Below are 23786 nucleotides of genomic sequence, written 5' to 3'. Positions count from 1 at the left end.
TTTCATTTCCATGGATTGTATCTAAAGAACTAATTCTAAAGTAATAAGGTATGCAGCCAACATGTGAGATGTCAATACTTCATGAGGTCATTTATTTATTTTTTACAATAGTAAAGGTTCAAACTGATTAGTATTTCAAATAACACTGAATTATTTGGATTGTACATGATAAGTTCATATTAGGAATTACAATACACTTTAGGAAAAAAAAAAAAAAAAACAAAGCCAAACAAACACTGCCAGTATCCTATAGAGTGAAATGCCAAAGTTTCCCAAGGTACCTACTAAAATGTAGTCTGGAGAGTTGCCTGGGCAGTTATGAGCACTGGCTACTCTTCCAGAGCACATGAGTTCAGTTCACAGCACAACTTCAGGAAGCCCATACTGGAGGAAATTCCAGTTCCCTTGATCTGATATCTTCTTCTGGCCCAGGTTGGCATCTATACTCATAAGTGTAAAAAGCAATCCCGAATTAATAAAAAGAAAATAAATAATAATAACAAAAGTGACACATTTAGAATGAAAAAATTGCACAATATTATTTTGTTGTCTCCTACAAAGAATTGGAACTTTCAGTTCCAAAGTATAAAGTAGATATTTTTTATATCACTGGCAATGAAGAAAGTAAGAAAAAAAATTCAGGGGATCAAAACCAGCCAGGAGCACTCAGAGTGCAGGAACAGTGACCCTGCTGGGACAGGATCTTCCAGTCACAATCTGCACCCAAGAGATGGGGTTGTTCAAAAGCACGCTATGCACAGGTCCCTCCAGGAGAGAGCTGGTCTCCCAGGAATGCTTTCACTCCCAGGTTCAAAGGTGAGATAGCTATTTTCTCTACAATAACTGTCCAGGGTAGGACTAGCAAGGAGCACACGGGGCACAAGAACAGTAGAGCAGCTAGGACAGGATCCTTCCTGTCACCATCTGCACCTGGAGCTTGGGCAGTTCCACAGCCCTGTGTACACAAGTTCTACCAGGAGAAAACTGGTCTCCTAGGACTGCTGATATGGGCTTACAAACCCATAGGAGGGACAAGCTCCAGCAAGAGACAGCAAGGCCATCTAGCACCAGAGATAACCAGCTGGTGAAAGCAAACACAAGATTCTTACCAACAGTAACCAAGGATACTTGGCATCATCAGAACCCAGTTCTCCCATCACAGCACGTCCTGGATCTACCAACACACCGGAAAAGAAAGATTTGGATTTAAAAATCACATCTTATGATGCTGGTAGAGGATTTTAAGAAGGACATAAATGATTCCGTTAAAGAAATACAGGAGAATACACATAAATAGGTAGAAGATCTTAAAAATGAAACACAAATATTCCTTAAAGAATTACAGGAAAACACAACCAAACAGGTGAAGGAATTGAACAAAACCATCTGGGATCTAAAAAATGGAAGCAGATGCAATAAAGAAATGCCTAAGGGAGACAACCCTGGAGATAAAAAAAACCTAGGAAAGCAATCAAGAGTCATATATGTAAGCATCACCAACAGAATACATGAAATAGAAGACTGAATCTCAGACACTGAAGGTGCCATAGAAAACATTTGGAAATGTAATTGAGGAAAATACGTAATAAAAATATATTATAAAAAAAGAAAGAAAACATTGACACAACAATCAAAAATGCAAAATACAAAAAAAATCATAATCCAAAACATCCAGTAAAATGCAGGACAAAATGAGAAGACCAAACATAAGGATAATAGGCATAGAAGAAAGAAAAGGTTCCTAACTTAAAGGGCCAGTAAATATCTTCAACAAAATTATAGAAGAAAACTTGCCTAACCTAAAAAAAAAAAAAAAAAACAGATGCCCATAAACAGACAAGAAGCCTACAAACATCAAATAGATTGGACCAGAAAAAAAATTCTCCCATCAAATAATAAACAAAATACCATATGCACATAACGAAGAAAGAATATTAAAAGCAGTAAGGGAAGTAGACCAAGTAACATATAAAGGCAGACTTACAAGAATTATACCGGACTTCTCGTAAGAGACTATGAAAGCCAGAATACTGGGCAGATGCCATACAGACTCTAAGAGAACTAAAATGCCAGTCCAGTCTACTACACCCAGCAAAACTCTCAATTAACTTAGATTGAGAAACCAAGATATTCCATGACAAAAAATTTACACAATGTCTTTCCACAAATCCAGCCCTTCAAAGGATAATAAATTGAGAACTCCAACACAACGAGGGAAACTACACCCTAGAAAAAGTAAAAAATTAATCTTTTTTTTATTGATCTCAGATTTTTACTCCATGTAATGAAAATCATTCTGTAAGTATGTTTAAAAAAAAAAAAAAAACACAACAGGAGGTTATCCAATAAGATTTAGAAATTTTTATTTTTTTGGTATTTATTTCATTTACATTTCCAATGCTATCCCAAAAGTCCCCCACACGCTCCCCACCCACTCCCCCACCCACCCACTCCCACTTCTTGGCCCTGGCGTTCCCCTGTCCTGAGTCATATAAAATTTGCACGACCAATGGTCCTCTCTTTCCACTGATGGCCGACTAGGCCATCTTCTGATTCATATTCAGCTAGAGACACGAGCTCCAGGTTGGGGCGGGGGTGGGGGGGGTGGCGGGTACTGGTTAGTTCATATTGTTGTTCCACCTATAGGATTGCAGATATCAATAGACTCAATTCCCCAATAAAAAGACATGGACTAACAGAATGGATAATTAAACAGGACCCAACATTTTGCTGCATACAAGAGACCCACCTCAGTGACAAAGACAGATACTATCTCAGAATAAAAGGCTGAAAACAATTCTCAAGCAAGCAGATCCAAAAATCAAGCTGGAGTAGCCATTGTAATATTGAATAAAATTGACTTTAAGCTAAATTTATCAAAAGAGATAAGGAAGGACACTTCATACACATCAAAGGAAAAATCTACAAAACAAACAAACAAACAAAAACAAAAACAACTCTCAATTCTGAATATCTATGCTCCTAATACAAGGGAACTCACATTGATAAGAGAAACTTTACTAAAGTTAAAAGGACACATTTCACCTCACACAATAATAGTGGGAGACTTTAGCACCTCACTCTCAGCAATGGAAAGATCATGGAAACAGAAAGTAAATAGAGACACAGTGAAACTAACAGAAGGTATGAAACAAATAGATTTAAACAGATATCTACAGAACATTTTATCCTAAAACAAAAGAATATACCTTCTTCTCAGCAACTCATTTTCTCTTCTCCAAAATTCACCATATTATTGGTCACAAAACAGGCCTCAACAGATATAAGAAGACTGAAATAATCCCATGCATCCTATCAGATCACCATGGACTAAGACTGGTCTTCAATAACAACATAAAGAATAGAAAACACACAAATACATGGAAGCTGAACAATACTCTACTCAATGATAATTAGATCAGGAAGCAATGATAAATAGATCAGGAAGAAAGAAATTAAAAACTTTTTAGAGTTTAATGAAAATGAAGCCACAACATACCCAAACTTGTGGAACACAATAATAGTGCTAAAAAGAAAACTCATAACCTCCAAAAGAAACTACAGAGAGCATACACTAGCAACTTAACAGCACATCTGAAAGCTCTAAAGCAAAAAGAAAGAAAGAAACCCAAGAGGAGTAGAGGGCAGGAAATAATCAATCTCATGGCCAAAATAAACAAAGTAGAAGTAAAATAGAACTATACCAAGAATCAACAAAAGGAGGAACTGGTTCTTTGAGAAAATCAACAAGATAGATAAACCCTTAAACAGGCTACCCAGAGGCACAGAGACAGTATCCTAATTAATAAAATCAGAAATGAAAAGGGAGCCATAACAAAAGAAACTGAGAAAATCCAAAAGATCATCAGATCCCACTACAAAAGTCTATAATACTAAAGAAAACTGGAAAATCTGGATGAAGTGGACAATTATCTAGAAAGTTACCAGGTATCAAAGTTAAATCGGGATCAGATAGGTGATCTAAACAGTCCCATATCCCCTAAAGAAATAGAAGCAGTCATTAATACTCTCCCAATCAGAAAAAACCCCAGGACCAGATGGGTTTAGTGCAGAGTTCTATCAGGCCTTCAAAAAAACCTAATAGCAATACTCTTCGAACAATTCCACAAAATAAAAATAGAAGGAACTCTGTATAATTCATTCTGTGAAGTCACAATTAGACAGATACCTAAGTCACACAAAGACTCACTGAATAAAGAGAACTTCAGATTAATTTCCATTATGAATATTGATGTAAAAATGCTCAATAAAATTTTCCCAAACTGAATCCAAGAACACAACAAAATGAACATCCATCATGATTAAGTAGGCTTCATCCCAGGAACGCAGTGATGGTTCCATATATGGAAATACATCAACATAATCTACTAGATAAACAAACTCAAAGAAAAAAAACCGTATGATCATTTCATTAGATTCTGAGAATGCATTTGACAAAATCCAACACCCCTTCATGATAAAAGTCATGTAAATATCAGGAATTCAAAGCCCATACCTAAACATAGTACAAGCAATATACAACAAACCAGTAGCCTACTCTCTCCCTACCTATTCAATATAGTAGTTGAAATCCTAGACAGAGCAATTAGACAACAAAATGAGGTCAAAGTGATATAAATTGGAAAAGAAGAAGCCAAAATATCACTATTTGCAGATGATATGATAGTATATATAAGTGACCCCATAAATTCCACTAGAGAATTCCTAAACCTGATAAACAACCTCAGTGAAGTAGCTGGATTTAAAAATAACTCAAAGAAATCAGTGGCCTTTCTCTACAGGAAGATAAATAGGCTGAGAAAGAAATTAGGAAAACAACACCCTTCACAATAGTCACAAATAATATAAAATACCTTGGTATGACCCTAACCAAGCAAGTGACAGATATATATGACAAGAACTTCAAGTCTCTGAAGAAAGAAATCAAAGATCTCAGAAGATGGAAAGATCTTCCACGCTCATGGATTGGCAGGTTTAATGTGGTAAAAATGGTCACCTTGCTTAAAGAAATCTACAGATTCAATGCAATCCCCTTCATAATTCCACCTCAATTCATCATGGAGTTAGAAAGAACAATTTGCAAATCAATATGTATTAACAAAAAAACCTAGGATATTGAGAACTATTCTAAACAGTAAAAGAACTACTGGTAGACTCACTATTCCTGACTTTTAGCTATACTACAGAGCAATTGTGAAAAAAAAAAAAAAAAAAAAAAAACCAAAAACCCTACAGGTATTGATGCAGTGACAGGCAAGTAGATCAATGGAATACCATTGATGACTCAGAAATGAACCCACACACCTATGGTCCCTTGATCTTTGACAAAGGAGCTAAAACCATCCAGTGGAAAAAAGGACAGCATTTTCAACAAATGGTACTGGTTCAACTGGCTGTTAGCATGTAGAAAAATGCATGTTGTTCCATTCTTATTTCATTGTACAAAGCTCAAGTCCAAATGGAACAAGGACCTCCACATAAAACCAAATATACTAAAACTAACAGAAAAGAAAATGAGGAAGAGTCTTGAGCACATGGGCATAGGGGAAATTTTCTTGAACAGAACACCAATAGCTTATGCTCTAATATCAAGAATTGGAAAATATGACCTAATAAAATTATAAAACTTCTGTAAGGCAAAGGGTACTCTCAATAGGACAAAAAGGCAACCAGCAGATTAGGAAATAATCTTACCAACCCTATATCTGATAGAGGGCTCATATCCAATATATATATAAAGAACTCAAGAATTTAAACTTCAGAGAAAACCAAATAACCCTATTAAAAAGTGGGGTACATAGCTAAATAAAGAACTCTCAACTGAGGAATACCGAATGGCTAAAATGCACCTAAAAGTCTCTTGTGATCTGGTCAACAAGTCCTTTCCTATTGTCCTGTAACTAACTCCAATAAAGCTGAAAGATTCTAAAAAAAAAGAAAAGAAAAGAAAAGAAGAGAAAAGAAAAGAAAAGAAAAGGAAAGGAAAAAAGAAAAAAGAAACGTTCAATATCCTTAGTCATCAGGAAAATGAAAATCAAAAGAACCCTGAGATTCAACATCATGATACCAGTCAAAATGGCTAAGATCAAAAACTCAAGGGATAGCAGATGCTGGTGAAGATGTGGAAAAAGAGGAAAAGTCCTCCATTGTTGGTGGGATTGCAAATTGGTACAACCACTCTGGAAGTCAGTTTAGTGATTCCTCAGAAAATTGGACATAGTACTACCATTCCTGGGTTTATACCCAGAAGATGTTCCAGCATGTAATTAGGACACATGCTCTGCTATGTTCATAGAAGCCTTATTTCTAATACCTAGAATCTGGAAAAACTCAGATGTTCTTCAACAAAGGAATAGATACAGAAAATGTGGTACTTTTACACAATGGAGTGCTACTCAGCTATTAAAAACAATGAATTTATGAAATTTTTAGGCAAATGGATGGAAGTAAAAAATTTCATCCTGAGTGTGGTAACCCAATCACAAAAGAACACACATGGTATTCACTCACTGGTAAGTGGATATTAGTCCAGAAGCTCAGAATTCCCAAGATACAATTCACAGAGCACTTGAAGCTCAAGAAAAAGGAAGAACAAACTGTGGTTATTTTGGTCCTTCTTAGAAGGTGGAAGAAAATACCCATGAGAGATGTTGCAGAGACAAACTGTGGCACAGAGACTGAAGGAAAGACCATGCAGAAACTGATTCCCCTGGGGATCTATCCCATATACAGTCCTCACACCCATACATTATTGTGAATGCCAACAAGTGCTTGTTGACAGGAGCTCTCTCCTAAGAGACTTTTTTTCTTTTTTCTAATTTTTTTTAATTAGGTATTTTCCTCATTTACATTTCCAATGCTATCTCAAAAGTCCCCCATACCCCTCCCCCGACTCCCCTACCCACCCACTCCCACTTTTTGGCTCTAGCGTTCCTCTGTACTGGGGCATATAAAGTTTGCATGTCCAATGGGCCTCTTTCCAGTGATGGCCGCCTAGGCCATCTTTTGGTACATATGCAGCTCCTGAGAGACTCTTATCAGTACCTGACAAATACTGAAGTGGATGCACTCAGCTAACCATTTAACTGAGAACAGGGTCCCCAAATGGAAGAGCTAGAGAAAAGACCCAAGGAGCTGAATGAAGGGGTTTGCAACCCCATATGAGGAACAACAATATGAAACAACCAGTACCCGCAGAGCTCACAAGGACTTAACCACCAGCCAAAGAGTACACATGGAAGGACCCATGGCTCCAGCTTCATAAGTAGCAGAGGATGGCCTAGTTGGTCATCAGTGGGAGGAGAGGCCCCTGGTCCTATAAAGACTCTATGCCCCAGTGTAGGGGAATGCCAGGGCCAGGAAGCAGGAGTGGGTTGGTGAGCATGGGAGGCGAGAGTGGTTATGGGGTTTCAGAGGAGAAATCAGGAAAGGAGATAACATTTGAAATGTAAATAAAGAAAGTATCTAATACAAAAAAAGAAACAAATTCACTTGAAATAAGATAACTTCTTAACTTTTCCCTCTCTGCTTCTTCTATGCTCTAGAATTCAGCTTGGCATTTATATAAAAGGGATATTGGAAACAGAAATGGAGATAGAGAGAGACAGAGACTGTGAGCCTGACTCTGTTTTCCAAGGAAACATGACAACACTTGAGAGTATTCTACTTGAAGAAAAAGGAGGAGGTGGGGGTATATGAGGGAAGGAGGGGGAAGAGAGGAGAGGAGGGAAGAAAAGGGGAGGGGAGGGGAGGGAAGAAGAGGAGAGGACCTCAAAACTAAACTCCTGAAACAGATTATAAAATAGATAAGATCATGCTTAATCTTTTAGACAGGCTCTATTACTGAATCTTCTGCTCACTGCTTGATTCTGCTAGATGAATGGTTAGCACTCTCTGGGAATCCTCGAATTCTCTGGGGTCCCTTATCTCTTTCACTTTGTCTTTCTCTTTGTCTTCATCTTTATTTTCCTCTTCCTCTTCCTTCTTTGCCTCCTCTGCATTCTTGCCGATGTAGAATAGTTGTGATAGCTCACCTAATATCTATGATATCACCTGTTATCTATATCTAGGTATCAATGTCAAGACCTCAAATATCTAGGTCCTCCTCTTTACCTGAGAAGTCCTTCCCAGCACCACTGATGCTTTTCTTCTAATTGCCAGAGCAAGGATCCATGATCATCACTCTCTTTGTCCTACTTCTTGCATTATTAGCATTCTCTCATTCTCTTACAAACCACCCAGTTACTTCAAGAACATGAAGATATATTTTTAATTTTGAATGTGGCTGTGGATCAAAGTTGGGACATAGTACCTGCAAATCAATTCTAGTCTAACACCACTAAGCTGTATTCTAGCCCTTGTCTTTTAGATAAGTTTGTACTGTTACCTAGGCCAGCCTCTCTCTCATGATCTTCCTACTTCTGACTGTCAGTTCTTGAATTACAGACATGTCTCATTTGATCTAGTCAAGGAGAAAGCATGTAATGAATTCAGTGCACATGCCCTGAGGTGTATTGTGAAGCCAAAGAATGAAACCGCTTGCTTGAGTTACAGGTCCATTTTTTTTTCCTTAATTTGAGACAAGTTGCAATCTGTCTCTTATTTCCCAATTCTCATCACTGCATGAGATTCCTATGATATAACATCAGTACACTAAGATTTCCATGTAGAGCACTGAACTGACCACTGACAAATCATTTTTTGCCTAGTTTATACTCTTTCTGGTTACTCCATTGTCTTCATCTATCCCCCACTTTCCCCGCCTATTTGCTTTGCATGAATCCTCTTATAAACTGTATGAACAGGGGGAAGGCATCTTTTGATTTTAGAATGTAGCCACTTAAATGACACAAAGAAGATTAAAGCTGATAAATTAATGTTTTACTAACTTTAATAAGTTAAAAATATGCAGGTAATCACATGTGCTCATAGATGAATAGTAAAACAACCATGTCAACCTGCCCCAGACCTATTCTAGATTGAGCCTATCAATATTCTGTCATGGAGCTGCAATTGGATTCTAGGCAGTTAACAGTGGCAGGTGAGGGGAGGAGACTTTTGTTTTTCCAGTTGTGTCCTCACTGGTAAGTTGCTCATGCTGTTGTAAATAACCCCTGACACATGTTCCTATATGTAATTCTCATTAAACTTACTGGTCCACTTAAAAAGAGAACATGGGAATAGAATCATTTGGAAAGAAAAACAAGAGCAGTTGGACTGGAAGGAAGAAAAGAGAACAATAGGGTACACATTATAAAAATACATACATGAATTATATGAAAATTTTATGATGGGGAGTGTCATTACAAACCAATAAACAATTTAAGATATAATCAGAGAAGCAAACGCATAAGGCAAACAAAGTGTTTCGTTTGAATACACCACTCCTCAGCAATTTCATATAAATATCTGTATTTACAGTCTGATCCATTCATTTGGGTTATGTTGTTTATAACCTTGTGGTCTTAATTAACAATTTGTCTGTGTACACCTCCTGTTTCTAGTTAAAAAAAAATGACTGTGTGTCAGAGTATGAATAATGTTTCTTTGTTTCCCTTGGCATCCATAGGACCACATCCTGCCTCCTCCAAATACTTCTTGATTGATGGAGGATTCAAGCAGCTAAAATTCCAGTGCCAACTGTCACCAGCAAACTTTCTGCCTGCATTGCCCATACAGTCTCAAGGTTTCTTAGAAGCCACCATGGATCTGGAGGCCTTTGGTCAGCATATTACAGGGTGGCATCTGGTGCTGTCATCATTAGTGTCTGATTGAATAACTTAAGTTGAATGTGACAGTGCTAATTTTCTAGTGTAGACCTAAGCATACTGTCCTAATTTCTGCATGCTAAAATTATGTTCAAGCCTGAGACCATTTCAATACGCAAGTTGCACTTCATCACTGACACTTGATCTGTGTACAAATATATTCTGACATGCATAAAGCTAACTATTTGAAGATTGTCAGAAAAATACTCATATTAAGATAAGTCTCCTAATTCTCTATGGATGATCAAAATGTAAAGATATGCCCTCTCTGATAAATACAATCACCTCTGTTAAAAAAAAACACGTTATCTAATTTGCAAGGATCCATTTCCTCATTCTACACTTTATAATAGCGTGTTTTATATGAGAAACATGAAATCTTAGCTCTTCCAAGTTCTAATACTTCTTGATAACACTCTCTGTAGGAACCAGACCATTAATACAACACTCGAAAATTGAGTCAATATCCAAATTTCTGTATGTACAATAAATCACACAAAAATATTGTATGTGCTTGAATGTGTAAGTATGCTTATATTGGTAAGTGACTTCTAAATCATGGAGAATATCTGAACTGTGATAATAAATGGACTTGAAGGAGCTGATCCTATCTCATATATACAGAAAATAAGACAGAGGTCTAATCAGGGTCTATGAAGATGTTACAACCTTGCTTATAGATGAGAGATTTTGTATTTCCTTAAAAACCCAGATGCCCCTCAACAGAGGAATAGATACAGAAAATGTGCTATATTTACACAATGGAGGACTACTCAGCTATTATAAAGAATGAATTTATGAAACTCCTAGGCAAATGGATGGACCTGGAGGGCAACATACTGAGTGAGGTAACGCAATCACAAAAGAACTCACATGATATTTACTCACTGATAAATGGATATTAGCCCAGAAACTTAGAATACCCAAGATATAAGATACAATTTGCAAAGCACATGAAACTCAAGAAGAACGAAGACCAAAGTGTGGACACTTTGCCCCTTCTTAGAATTGGGATCAAAACACGCATGGAAGGAGTTACAGAGACAAAGTTTGGAGCTGAAACAAAAGGATGGACCATCTAGAGACTGCCATATCCAGGGATACATCCCATAATCAGCTTCCAAACACTGACACCATTGCATACACTAGCAAGATTTTGCTGAAAGGACCCAGATATAGCTGTCTCTTGTGAGACTATGCCGGGACCTCGCAAACACAGAAGTGGATGCTCACAGTCAGCTATTGGATGGATCACAGGGCCCCCAATGGGGAGCTAGAGAAAGTACCCAAGGAGCTAAAGGGATCTGCAACCCTATAGGTGGAACAACAGTATGAACTAACCAGTCCCCCCCGCCCCCCGGAGCTCATGTCTCTAGCTGCATATGTATCAGAAGATGGCCTAATTGGCCATCAGTGAAAAGAGAGACCCATTGGTCGTGCCAAACTTTATATGCCTCAGTACAGGGGAATGCCAGGGCCAAGAAGTGTGAGTGGGTGGGTGGGGGACTTTTGGGATAGCATTGCAAATTTAAATGAAATAAATACCTAATAAAAAAAAAAAGACAACCTACTCCTAGTATATCTCATCAAGTCAAATTGGCCCATCTTCAAAAGACAATGGTTGATTTGCCAACCTTAAAAATACCAAAGGGCAGGGTTGACCTTTTCTCTTTGAGGACTTGTATGGAGGATTGACTAAAGTATCTGTAAATCTAGGACATACTTTCTTTTAGTGACAGAGGACATAGGTGTCTACAGAATAGGAATTCAGCCAAGCAGAGCTCTGTTCACTAATCCCCTGGACAAAAAGGCATGCTCTCTAGCTCTTAACTCTGTCTTCAGAGGAGAGGGAAAAGTACTACAATAAAAGTTATTTTGAAAACTGGAGTTTCACACGTTCCTTTTTAAACTTCCTTTTTCATACTTTCTTTTCTTATTGCCTGAAGTTTTCCCATAAAAAAAAAGTAAAAATCACACGAATTACCCACCATTTTGAAGGAAAGCATAGCAGAACAATTTTTCTTTCCCTATTACTTAATGTTTTATATGACATTCAAAATCTTGTTTATGACATGAAGCAAGGATATTATTTTACTTTTATGAAATATTCTGTTTTCTTAGTACTAATATAGACTTTTACAATAATATAATCCATTCTAAGCATTACTTTGAGGGCTACTAAAATATCCTTAAAAATAGAATATGGTCCTGAAGAGATGGCATAATATATAAAATCACAACAATGTGTGAGGATCTGATTTCAGAGCCCCAGAGGCCTCATAAATCAGATGTGCCAGCACTGTCAGTAACCCTAACACTCTGTAACACAATTGAAGGGAATGAGAAAATTCCTTGAAGCTTATGTGCTAGCTTGACTGGCATGGTGTCTGAAAAATGTCACATTGTGGGCTGAAACTCAATAGTGCTCTGACTTCCACATATACACCATTTTACACCCATACCTGAGTGCTTCACACATGAACACACAAAGACCATACCATGAAATCACACACACAAGGATTAAAATGATAGAATCTTAGACTAACATTGCCATTCATTCTATAACCCCAGCACTCAGAAGAATGAGGCAAAAAAATTTATAATTAAAGAGTGGATGGGCTATATCACAAGATCTTGATAGAAATCTTGAAAAACAAATGAAAGACAACAAACCAAGAAGAAAGGAGAGATGGAGGTAGGGAGGAAGAAAGGAGAGGGAAGGGGAGGAGAAATAGGATGAAAGAGAAGAAGGAAGGAAAGAAGAAAGGAATGGAGGGGGAAAGAGGGAGGAAAGGGAAGAAAGAGAAGATAGGGGAGAAAGAAAGAATAGAGCAGTAGAGAGTAGAGGAGGAAAGGAGAAGGTAGAAGAGAAGAAAAAGAAATAAAAGACAATGATAAGTGTTCCAGGAAGAACAAGTGCTAAAATCTCAGGACATCAGGGCCCAGGGCCTTCACAGTGCCTGGCAGTCTATGGGAGTTGGGGGAAGAAGAACCAGCATGCAAGTGTCCTTTTCCCAAATAAATCTCAACTGGGAAGCTTGTAAAATGAGACTTCCACGTTCCCATTCCACGTGAAGGGAGCAGTGGAAGGAGCTGATAAGACTGACAGAAGTCGAGTTTCAAGAAGGCTGACCCCTGAGCCTGCAGCAACCAAGACCAACTGCCTTGGAAGCCTGCAGCCCTGAAGTAGACCACAGTCTCTCCCTGTTCTTGTTGAAGCTCCTGCTCACTTTTCCTGGTGAGAAGTTTGATAAGAGGGCATAATCCAGGAAGTAAATAATACTTCAGAAAAGTCTATAGTGATTGATGGCATGTGACTGGTAATTTTAAACTCGCTTTATTTTCTAAATATAATATACTTTATCTATTGAGGATTGTATATGTGTGTGTAATGCATTTTGGTAAATTTCACCCCGAAGTCTTCTCTACAGCTCATCCCAGATCCCTGCTCCACTTAAGTTTAATATCCATTACTAACTGTCCAAAATGCTTCAAAATGACTCTTTCTCTTGATACTTTCCTGGGACATTTTTCTTGAGGTAGAGATGATTAACTGCCTGCCACAAAAAATAAATAAATAAAAAAATAAAAAATAAAAACATATATAAAAAAGAAAAGAAATACAGAAAGCAAGAATACCATAACTCTTTTACACATATGAGATTTACCTAAATGGACTTTGCAGTTCCAAAAGGAACTCAGCTAAACTGACTCTGGACTGTGATGCGTTGAGTCTGTCCTATGTATCTATATTGTTTCTGAGTTTTAGATTATGGCCACAGGTATAGGTTTCTTCCATAGAAAGGGCTGTGTAGTAAGGGGCAAAATCTCTAGAAGAAGGTTTGCCCTTCCTGAGGTAGATGCCATGTCACCTTAGTCCTTGTCATGGATAATAATCCCACCATGGAACATCAAAAAGGGCCTGTTGATGGATCAGTGGGTAATGTGCCTGTTATTAAGATATAAATACTTGAATACAAAGTTCTAAAACACATATAAAACATAAACTTGGCAGCCCAAGCCTATAATACCAGTACTGAGAGATGGAGACAGGTGGGCCCTGGGGTTCATTGGATACTGTAGCCAACCCAGGAGCTCCAGGTTAAATTAGATATTCTACATCAAAAATAAAATAAAACCAAAACCCCCCAAAACAAACAAACAAAAAATAAAAATACAAACAAAACTAAGGTGGAGGGCAATAGAAGATGCTTAATGTCTTCCCATGAAGTCCACATGAAGTCCACACTACATACATGATGCATAACATGTCATATACAAAATTCCCACAAATGTATGATATATTAATATGTATATGTTATGACTCTTAAGCAAACTCACTTAATGTAGGCCAGATGTCTGTAAAAAGGAGACCAAACCAATCGAAAGCAAAAAACAAAAAAAGAAAACAAAAAAGAAACAAAGAAACAAAACTAGACCCTCCTGCCATCTTGTGTAAAGTCCACCACTCTCCAGAAAAAGCCTACTGAGAAAAACATTTTGGAGCAAAAGACACAACTTTAGATGCTAAGCAGCACATTTCTTATTATCCCATCAGAGTTAGTCCACCGAATTTTCACATCAATTAAGGACTTCTTTACATCTGTTATTTAAGGAACTGAAAGTAGAAAAAAAAATCAAGTCTAAACATGGCTGTGTCCTTTCTCTGGTTGATTTCACTGCCTTCTTTCATGAAGAGCAACTCTATGGTAATAAGTGTAAGCTTGATGGGATCTGAAATCCCTTCAGAGGCAAATTTCCATGCCAATCTGTGAGGGAATTCTTGGTAGGGTTAACCTTTGTGTATACCTATGATAGGTTAAATTGATTAGGTAGGAAGATCCTCACACTGTGGGTGACATCATTCTTCAGCTTAGGATCTTGAACTATATAAAAGAAAACTGTTCTAACAGTGTATCCCATGGGACCATGCAATTCCATTTTTCACCATGAAGGACATGTACCCTGAAACTGTTAGACAAAGTAAGCATTCCTCCCTACATTGTTTTTATTGGGGTATTTTATCACACTAACAGAAAAGAAACTGTGAGCCATCAACACTATGGTCTGGAATCACTAATCCTTAAAGCCCTTTAGACAAGGAGTTGGGGAAAAATGGGCCAGAACTCTGCCACATTTTGCTAGAAATCATCCAAAAGTTTCATATTGAAATCTAAATGAAAGTTCTTAGGGTGAATGACATCGTGGTTCCTTTAGCTCACCATCTTAATTGTATTTTGTCTTTTCTTTTCTAGGTGTTCAAGTCTTAATATGATCCTATCATGAAGCGTGATGATATTTGTTTATATCCTTATAATAATGTCTAGCCTGAGCATCAGGCCATGTACAATATTCAATGAATCCTGCTTCAAATCTTTGATAGAGAAATGAGGATCTTTTCTTTCTTAGTACTCGAATCTATGAGTCTTTCAAGAAAAGAAACAAAGAAAAAAATCAAAGCAGTCTTGATATTATTACCGTATTGATATTTATTAAATCCCAGCACCCAGAGCAATGGAACTCAGATTCCTTCTAAGTGAGAAATGTATTTTCTTTGCAAACATTTCTCGCAGTTTCAGTGTAAAAGGCCCCAAATATCTTGGAACTGCAGTGTCCTTGTACAGGAAATGTTGCATATAGAAAGGTAGAAGATAGATCTGTGCTATCCTTTCCCCAAGAATCAACTTCCTTCTAAGATAGCAATATGAGAAACACTGAACTGGTCACAGGTAGCTTTCTGAAATCTGAACAATCAATAAAGAGGGTCACACTCAGTTTTAGAAGAAACATTACATATCGCAGGGAAACTTGTTGGCCCTTAAAGCTTTCTGAAGATATGGCTCATTAGATAAAAAGGCTGAGCAAGCATGAGGACCTGATAAACAATGTGCAGTGCATCAAAAGCCATTTGTGGCCACATGGGAGTCTATAACCCTAACTATATGAAAGGTGGAAACAAGAGGATCCTGGCTCTTGGTGGCCGCCACCTTAGTTCCAAGTATAGTAAGAGATCATATCTTGTAGGAATAAAGCAGGAAGATAAAGCAGGTGCCTTATATTCCTCTCAGACCCCTATACTTATGTAAAGGCACATGTGACCTGGGAATATATAGACATGCACATGTACAACCCACATGTACACATAAACACACATGCATAGTTACACACACACACACACACACACACACACACACACACACTGTGGTGGGTTGAATATGCCTGGGCCATGGGAAGTGGAACTATAAGGAGGTATGGCCTAGTTGTAAGAAGTACATCACTTAGGGCATGGACCTGGAAACTACACCCAGTATGGAAGTGACTCTCCCACTATCAGCCAGGAAGACAATCTTCTCTTGAGTGCCTTCAGATAAAGATAGATAACTCCTAGCTCCTCCTCTAGCACCATGTCTGCCTGGATGCTTCTATACTGCCTACCATGGCTCTGAACCTTTAATCCAGCCACAATTAAATGTTGTCGCTTATAAGAGTTGCCTTGGTCACGGTGTCTTTTCTCAGCAATGGAAACCCTAAGTAAACACACACACACACACACACACACACAGAGGTTACTGAGACAATTGCCAATTATTTATGTATTACATTCCTCTCATAAAGCCAGCAAGATCATAATTATTTTAAAAATAAGTTTTTTAGACATTTAAAATCAGGATAATCTACAGTGCTCATTTTGGCTTTTTTTCCCCTTCTCAACCTTTCCTGGTAAAAATTTTATAGCACATGGTTTAATCCATTTGAAAGACACATTAAGAGATTTGAATTTTCTGAAGTGTAGGAAAATCCTCTTGGGGAAAGGACTATAGGTTAGCTTTCTGACCCAAGAGTTGCCAGTTTCGCTACTCATTTAACTTCTCTCCTCTTGATCTAGAATTTGAGAAACATATCTGAAATAAAATTATTTTCTCCCTTATAACTGGGTAACCTGGCAGCTCCTACCAGCCTATCAATGGAAAATGTGTGTTAATGGACTGGCATGTTTTAATAATAGAAGCAGCTCCTGGATTCTTTAGAGCAGAGGACCAGCAGGACCTGTAATCATGGTAAAGTAGTAAAACTGCATTTGTGACTGAAGGCCTACCAATATCTGTGCTCACACATCTTACTAATTAGTGAGAAACAGCACCGCGACCACTCATATTTATGTTCTCCAAATAAGGAGGATCATGGATCATGTTTTATAATAATTAACATGAAATATGTTATAACTCAAAGTAATTAACTCACCTCAATTTACAGGAATTTACATTTTCTAGCACTGGCCCATCCTTCATCCCTGTGTATGATTTGGTATGTTTTAGGGAGAAACTTGACCATGGTTGGCTTAGGTGAAGTAACATTTATAAACAAAGGAAAGGAGAAGAGAATGGGGAAGTGAAGCAGGAAGGGAAGGGGAGAAGAGGAAGGAATGGGGCAAGGAGAGGAGAGGAGAGGAGAGGAGAAGTGAAGAGAGGAGAGGGGATGGTGATTACAGAAGAAATCAACAAATTCTGTACCTGTGAGGCTTTCAGTTCCATGTCCTGCCACGTTCTTAATCAGGAGTCTCAGAGTCCCGCCCTCCAGAATGAGCAGCAGGGTTCCTGAGCCTTCAGACAGCTCTGTGGACAGAAGCAGACCATCCTCATTCCATGTTCGAAACTGGAAACTCACTGATAGACCATCAATTTGGGGGGTGCCAGGTAGCAGCAAATAACTGCTCCTGGAGTTGACAAATGTGATAGGTACAATTTGTGGTTCTGAGCAGGAAAAGGTGACATTGCCCTGAAAAACAATAAAAAAGAAAAAAAAAGCCATTTTTAAAAATTTGACAATATGACAAATAGTCAGTATAAACAACCACACCACGCTATCCTTAATTTCAATATCATTCCACATTTAGCTTCTCAATCTTAAGGGGAAAAATATGTCAGCATTGCTCAGATCAACTCATTCTGTTCATTTCTTAAAATCACAATGTTATCTGTAAAAGGCTGCCTGAGATTCTATGGAGAGGGCAAGGAAAAGTTACATCTTCTAGGAAACTAAAGATATAAAAATAATTACTTTAAACTCTATTCTAAACTCTAGAATAGCATTGAAAACCATACATATAGGAAAATACTATTACAAGAAGGAATGTGCTATAGAGATATAGATTGTGTCTCTCCAAGAAGGATGGAGGGGGGGGGGAGAGAGAGAGATAGAGAGAGAAAGAGAGGGAGAGAGAGAGAGAGAGAGAGAGAGAGAGAGAGAGAGAGAGAGAGAGAGAGAGAGAGAGAGATTGATTTTCCAAGGAAAAAATACCTTCATGGAAGTGGGGGGGGTAGAAAGAGGAAGGAATGTGCTTCCATTGTAACTGTCTGCAAACATGCATTGTAAACCCTTGGGAAAATGAGCACAATGGAACCACTGGGGGACAACAGAGAAAAGGAAGGAGTTAGAAGAGATGATAAATACCAAGGACAGAAGACAGAAACAGGACAGCAGTAAGGTGATGTTGGCTACATTTTAAATTTAGTAAGAATATGGGCAATTAGTAGTGCAGGACAAAGCTGAACCTGTAGGAATATTAAAAATATCTTATATTAGATGGGGATGTAGTTCAGGTGGTTGAGGATTCACCTAGCATATACAAAGCCACTAATAATGGGGGGCTTTGGGGATAGCATTTGAAATGTAAATGAAGAAAATATCTAATAAAAATGCCTTGAAAATAAATAAATATATCTTTAGGAGCACATGAACTAGGCATGGCATTGCACACCTGTGATTTAGATCTCAGGAGGTAGATGCAAAGGGATCAGTAGTTTAGGGTCACCCTTGGCTAACTATTGACTGTGAGACCAGCTTGGGCTGCAAGGGACAACAATAAAAAGAATCAGTTTGACTAAAATAAAGAAAGGTGTGATCAGATTACTATTTGCATAAGTCAGTAAGAAATAGACCCCTAGCTGGGCATGGTGGCTCATGCCTTTAGTTCCAGCACTTGTGAGGCAGAGGCAGGCAGATTTCTGAGTTCAAGGCTATCCTGGTCTACAGAGTGAGTTCCAGGACAGCCAGGGCTATACAGAGAAACCCTGTCTTGAAAAACCAAAAAAAAAAAGAACTAGACCCCTGTATGTATAGTTAGATATAGATATAGATATAGATATAGATATAGACCCATGCACATATATATATATACATATATATGTGTGTATATATATATATACATATATATATATGTATATATATGACCCACAAAATAAGTTTTCCATAAGACTATTGGCCTTTTCTATAGAGGAGTATAGAAGAAAGCCTGGACTATTGTTTGAAGGGTACAGAAGGATTCTTTTGTAGGTGTTTATATAACAAACTCTACATCCAAATATGGCATGTCTTCATTTGAACTACCTAGGTACATTAGTCTCTAAAACCCAATCTCCACAACAATGAGTGCCACAAATCACTTACCCCACAGATGCATCCTTCCATAACCATTGAACAGCAGTTGTGCCTGACAGGGCTCAATTTCTCTAGCCCTTGTTTCCATGCCAACATCACTGGTAGAAACAAGGGAGGCTTCCTCAGGGAAGCAGGATATGCCAGGCAGCTGCTTGCAACCAGTTTCCACTAGTGTCCAAGTGTCAGGGCAAGATACTTAGTGCAGATCAGGAAGCCAAAAGTCTAATCCACAGCACCACTTTTCAGAAGAGACATCCAAAGGATTGGATTCTGTGAATAACTACTTGCTATGCCAGAATACTGACCTGGGTACACATTCTCAGAAACCAAAGAAAAGTGCTTGTGTGGCAGTGTGCAGCTGTAATCCCAAAACAAGCAGCTAGATACAGATGTGTTCTGGATGTTTGCTGACCAGGCAGTCAGTTTAAATAAATTGATAAATTCAAGGTTCCAGGAGACACCTGGTCTGAAAATTTAATGTGAAAAGCAACAGAAGCAGAAAGTTCATAGTGAGTGATGGCTTCCACCTGCACAGTCACACAAACATATAACTCCAGACTCCTACATAGCATAGAAATAAAACATTCCCAGGTCTCAACTACATTTGTTTATGGTTGTTGTATGTTCATGTAAACAAATAACCAGTCCAAAGTGAATTTGTAACAATACAAATTTTGAAATAATCCACTATTTACTCAGCAATTGGGAACAAAACACCCATGGAAGGAGTTACAGAGAAAAGGTTTGGAGCTGTGACAAAAGGATTGACCATCTAGAGACCACCATATCCGGGGATCCAACCCATAATCAGCTTCCAAACGCTGGCACCATTGCACACACCAGCAAGATTTTGCTGAAAAGACCCAGATAGAGCTCTCTCTTGTGAGACTATGCTGGGGCCTAGCAAACACAGAAGGCGATGCTCACATTCAGCTATTGGATGGATCACAGGGCCCCCAATGGAGGAGCTAGAGAAAGGACCCAAGGAGCTAAAGGGATCTGCAACCCTATAGGTGGAACAACATTATGAACTAACCAGTACCCCTGAGCTCTTGACTCTAGCTGCATATGTATCAAAAGATGGCCTAGTCGGCCATCACTGGAAAGAGAGGCCCATTGGACTTGCAAACTTTATATGCCCCAGTACATGGGAATGCCAGGGCCAAAGGTGGGAGTGGGTGAGTAGAGGAGTGGGGGGGAGGGTATGGGGGACTTTTGAGATAGCATTGGAAATGTAAATGAGGAAAATACCTAATAAAAATATTTTAAAAATAAATATATAAACATTTAGAAACAAAGAAAAAAGAAATACAGGAATACACAGGAAAAAATATAGAAGCCCATATAGAGAAAACAAATAAATGTCTTACAAAAATATAGGAAAATATAATTAAAAAGATGAAGGAATTGAACAGAATGGTCCAGGACCTAAAAATGAAAATAGAAACAATAAAGAAATCATAAACTGTGGCAAACCTGGATATGGAAAAGCTAGGAAAGAGTAGAAAGAATGTCAGGCATAGAAGATACCACTCTTAGTGTTTCTATTCCTGCACAAACCATCATGACCAAGAAGCAAGTTGTGGAGGGAAGGGTTTATTCACCTTACATTATCACATTGCTGTTCATCATCAAAGGAACTTAGGCCTGGAATTCAAGCAGGTCAGGAAGCAGGAGCAGAGGCAGAGGCCATGGAGGGATGTTCCTTACAGGCTTGCTTCCCCTGGCTTGCTCAGCTTGCTTTCTAATAGAACCCAGGACTACCAGCATAGGCATGTCATCACCCATAATGAGCAAGGCCCTCCCCCCTTGAACACTAATTGAGAAAATGGCTTATATCAGGATCTCATGGAGGCATTTCCTCAACTGAAGCTACTTTCTCTCTGATAACTCCAGCTTGTTTCAAGTTGGCATACAAAACAAACCAGTAAAATGGATCCCTTGTCAACTTCACACACAAATACATCATTATTAAGCCTCAACCCTTTCTTCCCTATTCATCCTGGAGATCTAAATAACTTTAAAAGTCCCACAATCTTACAAATTCTTACATATTAAAATTTCAATCCCTTTAGAATATCCAATCTTTTTTAAAATCCAAATTCTTTTTACAATTAAAAGTCTCTTAACTCTGAGCTCTACAAAATACTTTCTTCTTTCAAGAGGGAATAATCAAAAGGAAAATTAAACTCTAACTGTCCAATGTCTGGGATTCACTCATGATTTTCTCGGCTCCTGCACGGGCTTGGGTAATGTTTCCAGTTCTGCCATTAGTAGCACTCACCATGTCTTCTCCGTTTCATCTGCCTGTACTTCACTGCTGCTGCTGTTCTTGGTGGTCATCTCGTGGTACTGGCAACCCCAAAACACTGCTGACTTCCACTGCTACAAGTCTTCAGCATCAGCCTCTCATAGGCTCTCTTTAAGGTACAAATCCTCAACTCCTTGGCATGACACCTTCAGTCCTGGGCCACCAATTGCAACTGAGGCTGTATTTTCACCATGGCTTTCCTTGGCCTCTGACATTGCCAAACCTTAGCTGTTCCTCATGAGCCTTTCATACCTACAAAACCAGCACCACCTGACCCTTTACACATTACCAAGTCCAGCTGCAGCACAAGGTACAACTTTGGCTCTGTCTGGAACACATCCTTTTTGTGCTCTCAGTAATACTTCCAAGAAAAAAATTTTCACCTTAATGATGCTAGTCTCTCTCTCTCTCTCTCTCTCTCTCTCTCTCTCTCTCTCTCTCTCTCTCTCTCTTTCTCTCTCTCTCTCTGTCTCTCTCTCTCTTATTGGATATTTAATTTATTTACATTTCAAATGTTATCCACTTTCTTAGCTTTCCCTCCACACACACACTCCCCCTTCTCCCTGCTTCTATGAGGCTGCTCCCCTACCTACTAACCCACTCCCACCTCACCTCACTGCCATGTCATTCCCCTAAACTGAGGCATCAAGCCTTCATAAGACTAATGACCTCTCCTCTCATTGATGCCAGATAAGGCCATCCTCTGCTACATACGTAGCTGGATCCATGGGTCCCTCCATGTGTACTCTTTGATTAGTGGTTTAATCCCTGGCAGCTCTGATGGTTCTGGTTGGTTGATATTGTTGTTCTTCCTATAAAGTTGCAAGCTTCTTTAGCTCCTTCAGTCCTTTCCCTAACTCCTCCATTGTGGTTCCTGTGCTCAGTCCAATGGTTGGCTGCATGCATTTGCATCTGTATTTGTCTGGCTTTGGCAGAGCCTCTCAGGATACAGCTATATCAGGTTCCGGTCAGCAAGCACTTCTTGGCATCTGCAATAGTGTCTGTGATTTGTGTCTGTATATGGGATAGATCCCTATGTGTAGCAATCTCTGCATGGCCTTTTCTTTAGACTCTTCTCTACATTTTCTCCCCATATTTCCTCCTGTGAATATTTTGTTGCCCCTACTAAGAAAATCTGAAACATTGACATCTTGGTATCTTCTAATCACCGCTAATTTCTTTTTTTTTTTTTTCTTTTTTTTTTAGTTCGGTGCTTGCACATGGCTTTCTTTCTTTTTTTTTTTAAATTAGGTATTTAGCTCATTTACATTTCCAATGCTATACCAAAAGTCCCCCATACCCACCCACCCCCACTCCCCTACCCGCCCACTTCCCCTTTTTGGCCCTGGCGTTCCCCTGTTCTGGGGCATATAAAGTTTGCGTGTCCAATGGGCCTCTCTTTCCAGTGATGGCCGACTAGGCCATCTTTTGATACATATGCAGCTAGAGTCAAGAGCTCAAGAAGGTGGACTTCAGAAAAGCAAATAACCCCATTAAAAAATGGGGCTCAGAACTGAACAAAGAATTCTCACCTGAGGAATACCGAATGGCAGAGAAGCACCTGAAAAAATGTTCAACATCCTTAATCATCAGGGAAATGCAAATCAAAACAACCCTGAGATTCCACCTCACACCAGTCAGAATGGCTAAGATCAAAAATTCAGGTGACAGCAGATGCTGGCGAGGATGTGGAGAAAGAGGAACACTCCTCCATTGTTGGTGGGATTGCAGGCTTGTACAACCACTCTGGAAACCCGTCTGGCGGTTCCTCAGAAAATTGGACATAGTACTACCGGAGGATCCACCGCTAATTTCTTAGTTCCAGCTAACCTGCATCAGTAGTCCCAATAATGCCTAGGTTTTGCTTTAATAGTTCCAGTATCTTGTTAATCACAGCTAATTCCTCAGCCCCAGCTAACCAAAACCACAGAAACTTCACAATCAAAACATCAATGCTCTGATAAGAATCTTTACTATTCCCTCTGAAATTTCATAAGCCAGGAATCAATCATTTGCACTGTTCTCAATATTATCTTCCAAGCTCCTACAGAACATCCCATATTGCTCTTAACACCCAGTGGCTCTTCTAGCCCAAATTTCAAAAGTCCTTTCACACTCCTCCCTAAAACATGGTCAGGCTGTCACAGGAATACCCCACTCTACTGGTTCCAATTAGTCTTAATCAGGATTTCTTGAGAAGGAAAGGCTATATTCAGCTTACACTTTCACATTGCTGTTTACCACTAAAG

At 38.8% G+C, this 23786-nt stretch overlaps 1 protein-coding gene across 2 annotated transcripts in view; it reads right to left on the bottom strand.

Moving 5' to 3' along the window:
* The window catches only part of Cntnap5b (contactin associated protein-like 5B), a 718354-nt gene that overhangs the window by 331862 nt on the left and 362706 nt on the right, over positions 1–23786 (bottom strand). For both annotated transcript variants that reach the window (XM_006529594.4, NM_172851.3), the window contains exon 8: positions 17300–17564. In XM_006529594.4, the coding sequence (XP_006529657.1) occupies positions 17300–17564 (265 nt within the window). The remainder of the gene's footprint in view (positions 1–17299; positions 17565–23786) is intronic.

Source organism: Mus musculus, chromosome 1 (assembly GCF_000001635.26).
Source record: "Mus musculus strain C57BL/6J chromosome 1, GRCm38.p6 C57BL/6J".
Taxonomy (NCBI): domain Eukaryota; kingdom Metazoa; phylum Chordata; class Mammalia; order Rodentia; family Muridae; genus Mus; species Mus musculus.
This window is presented reverse-complemented; position numbering and strand designations above follow the sequence as displayed.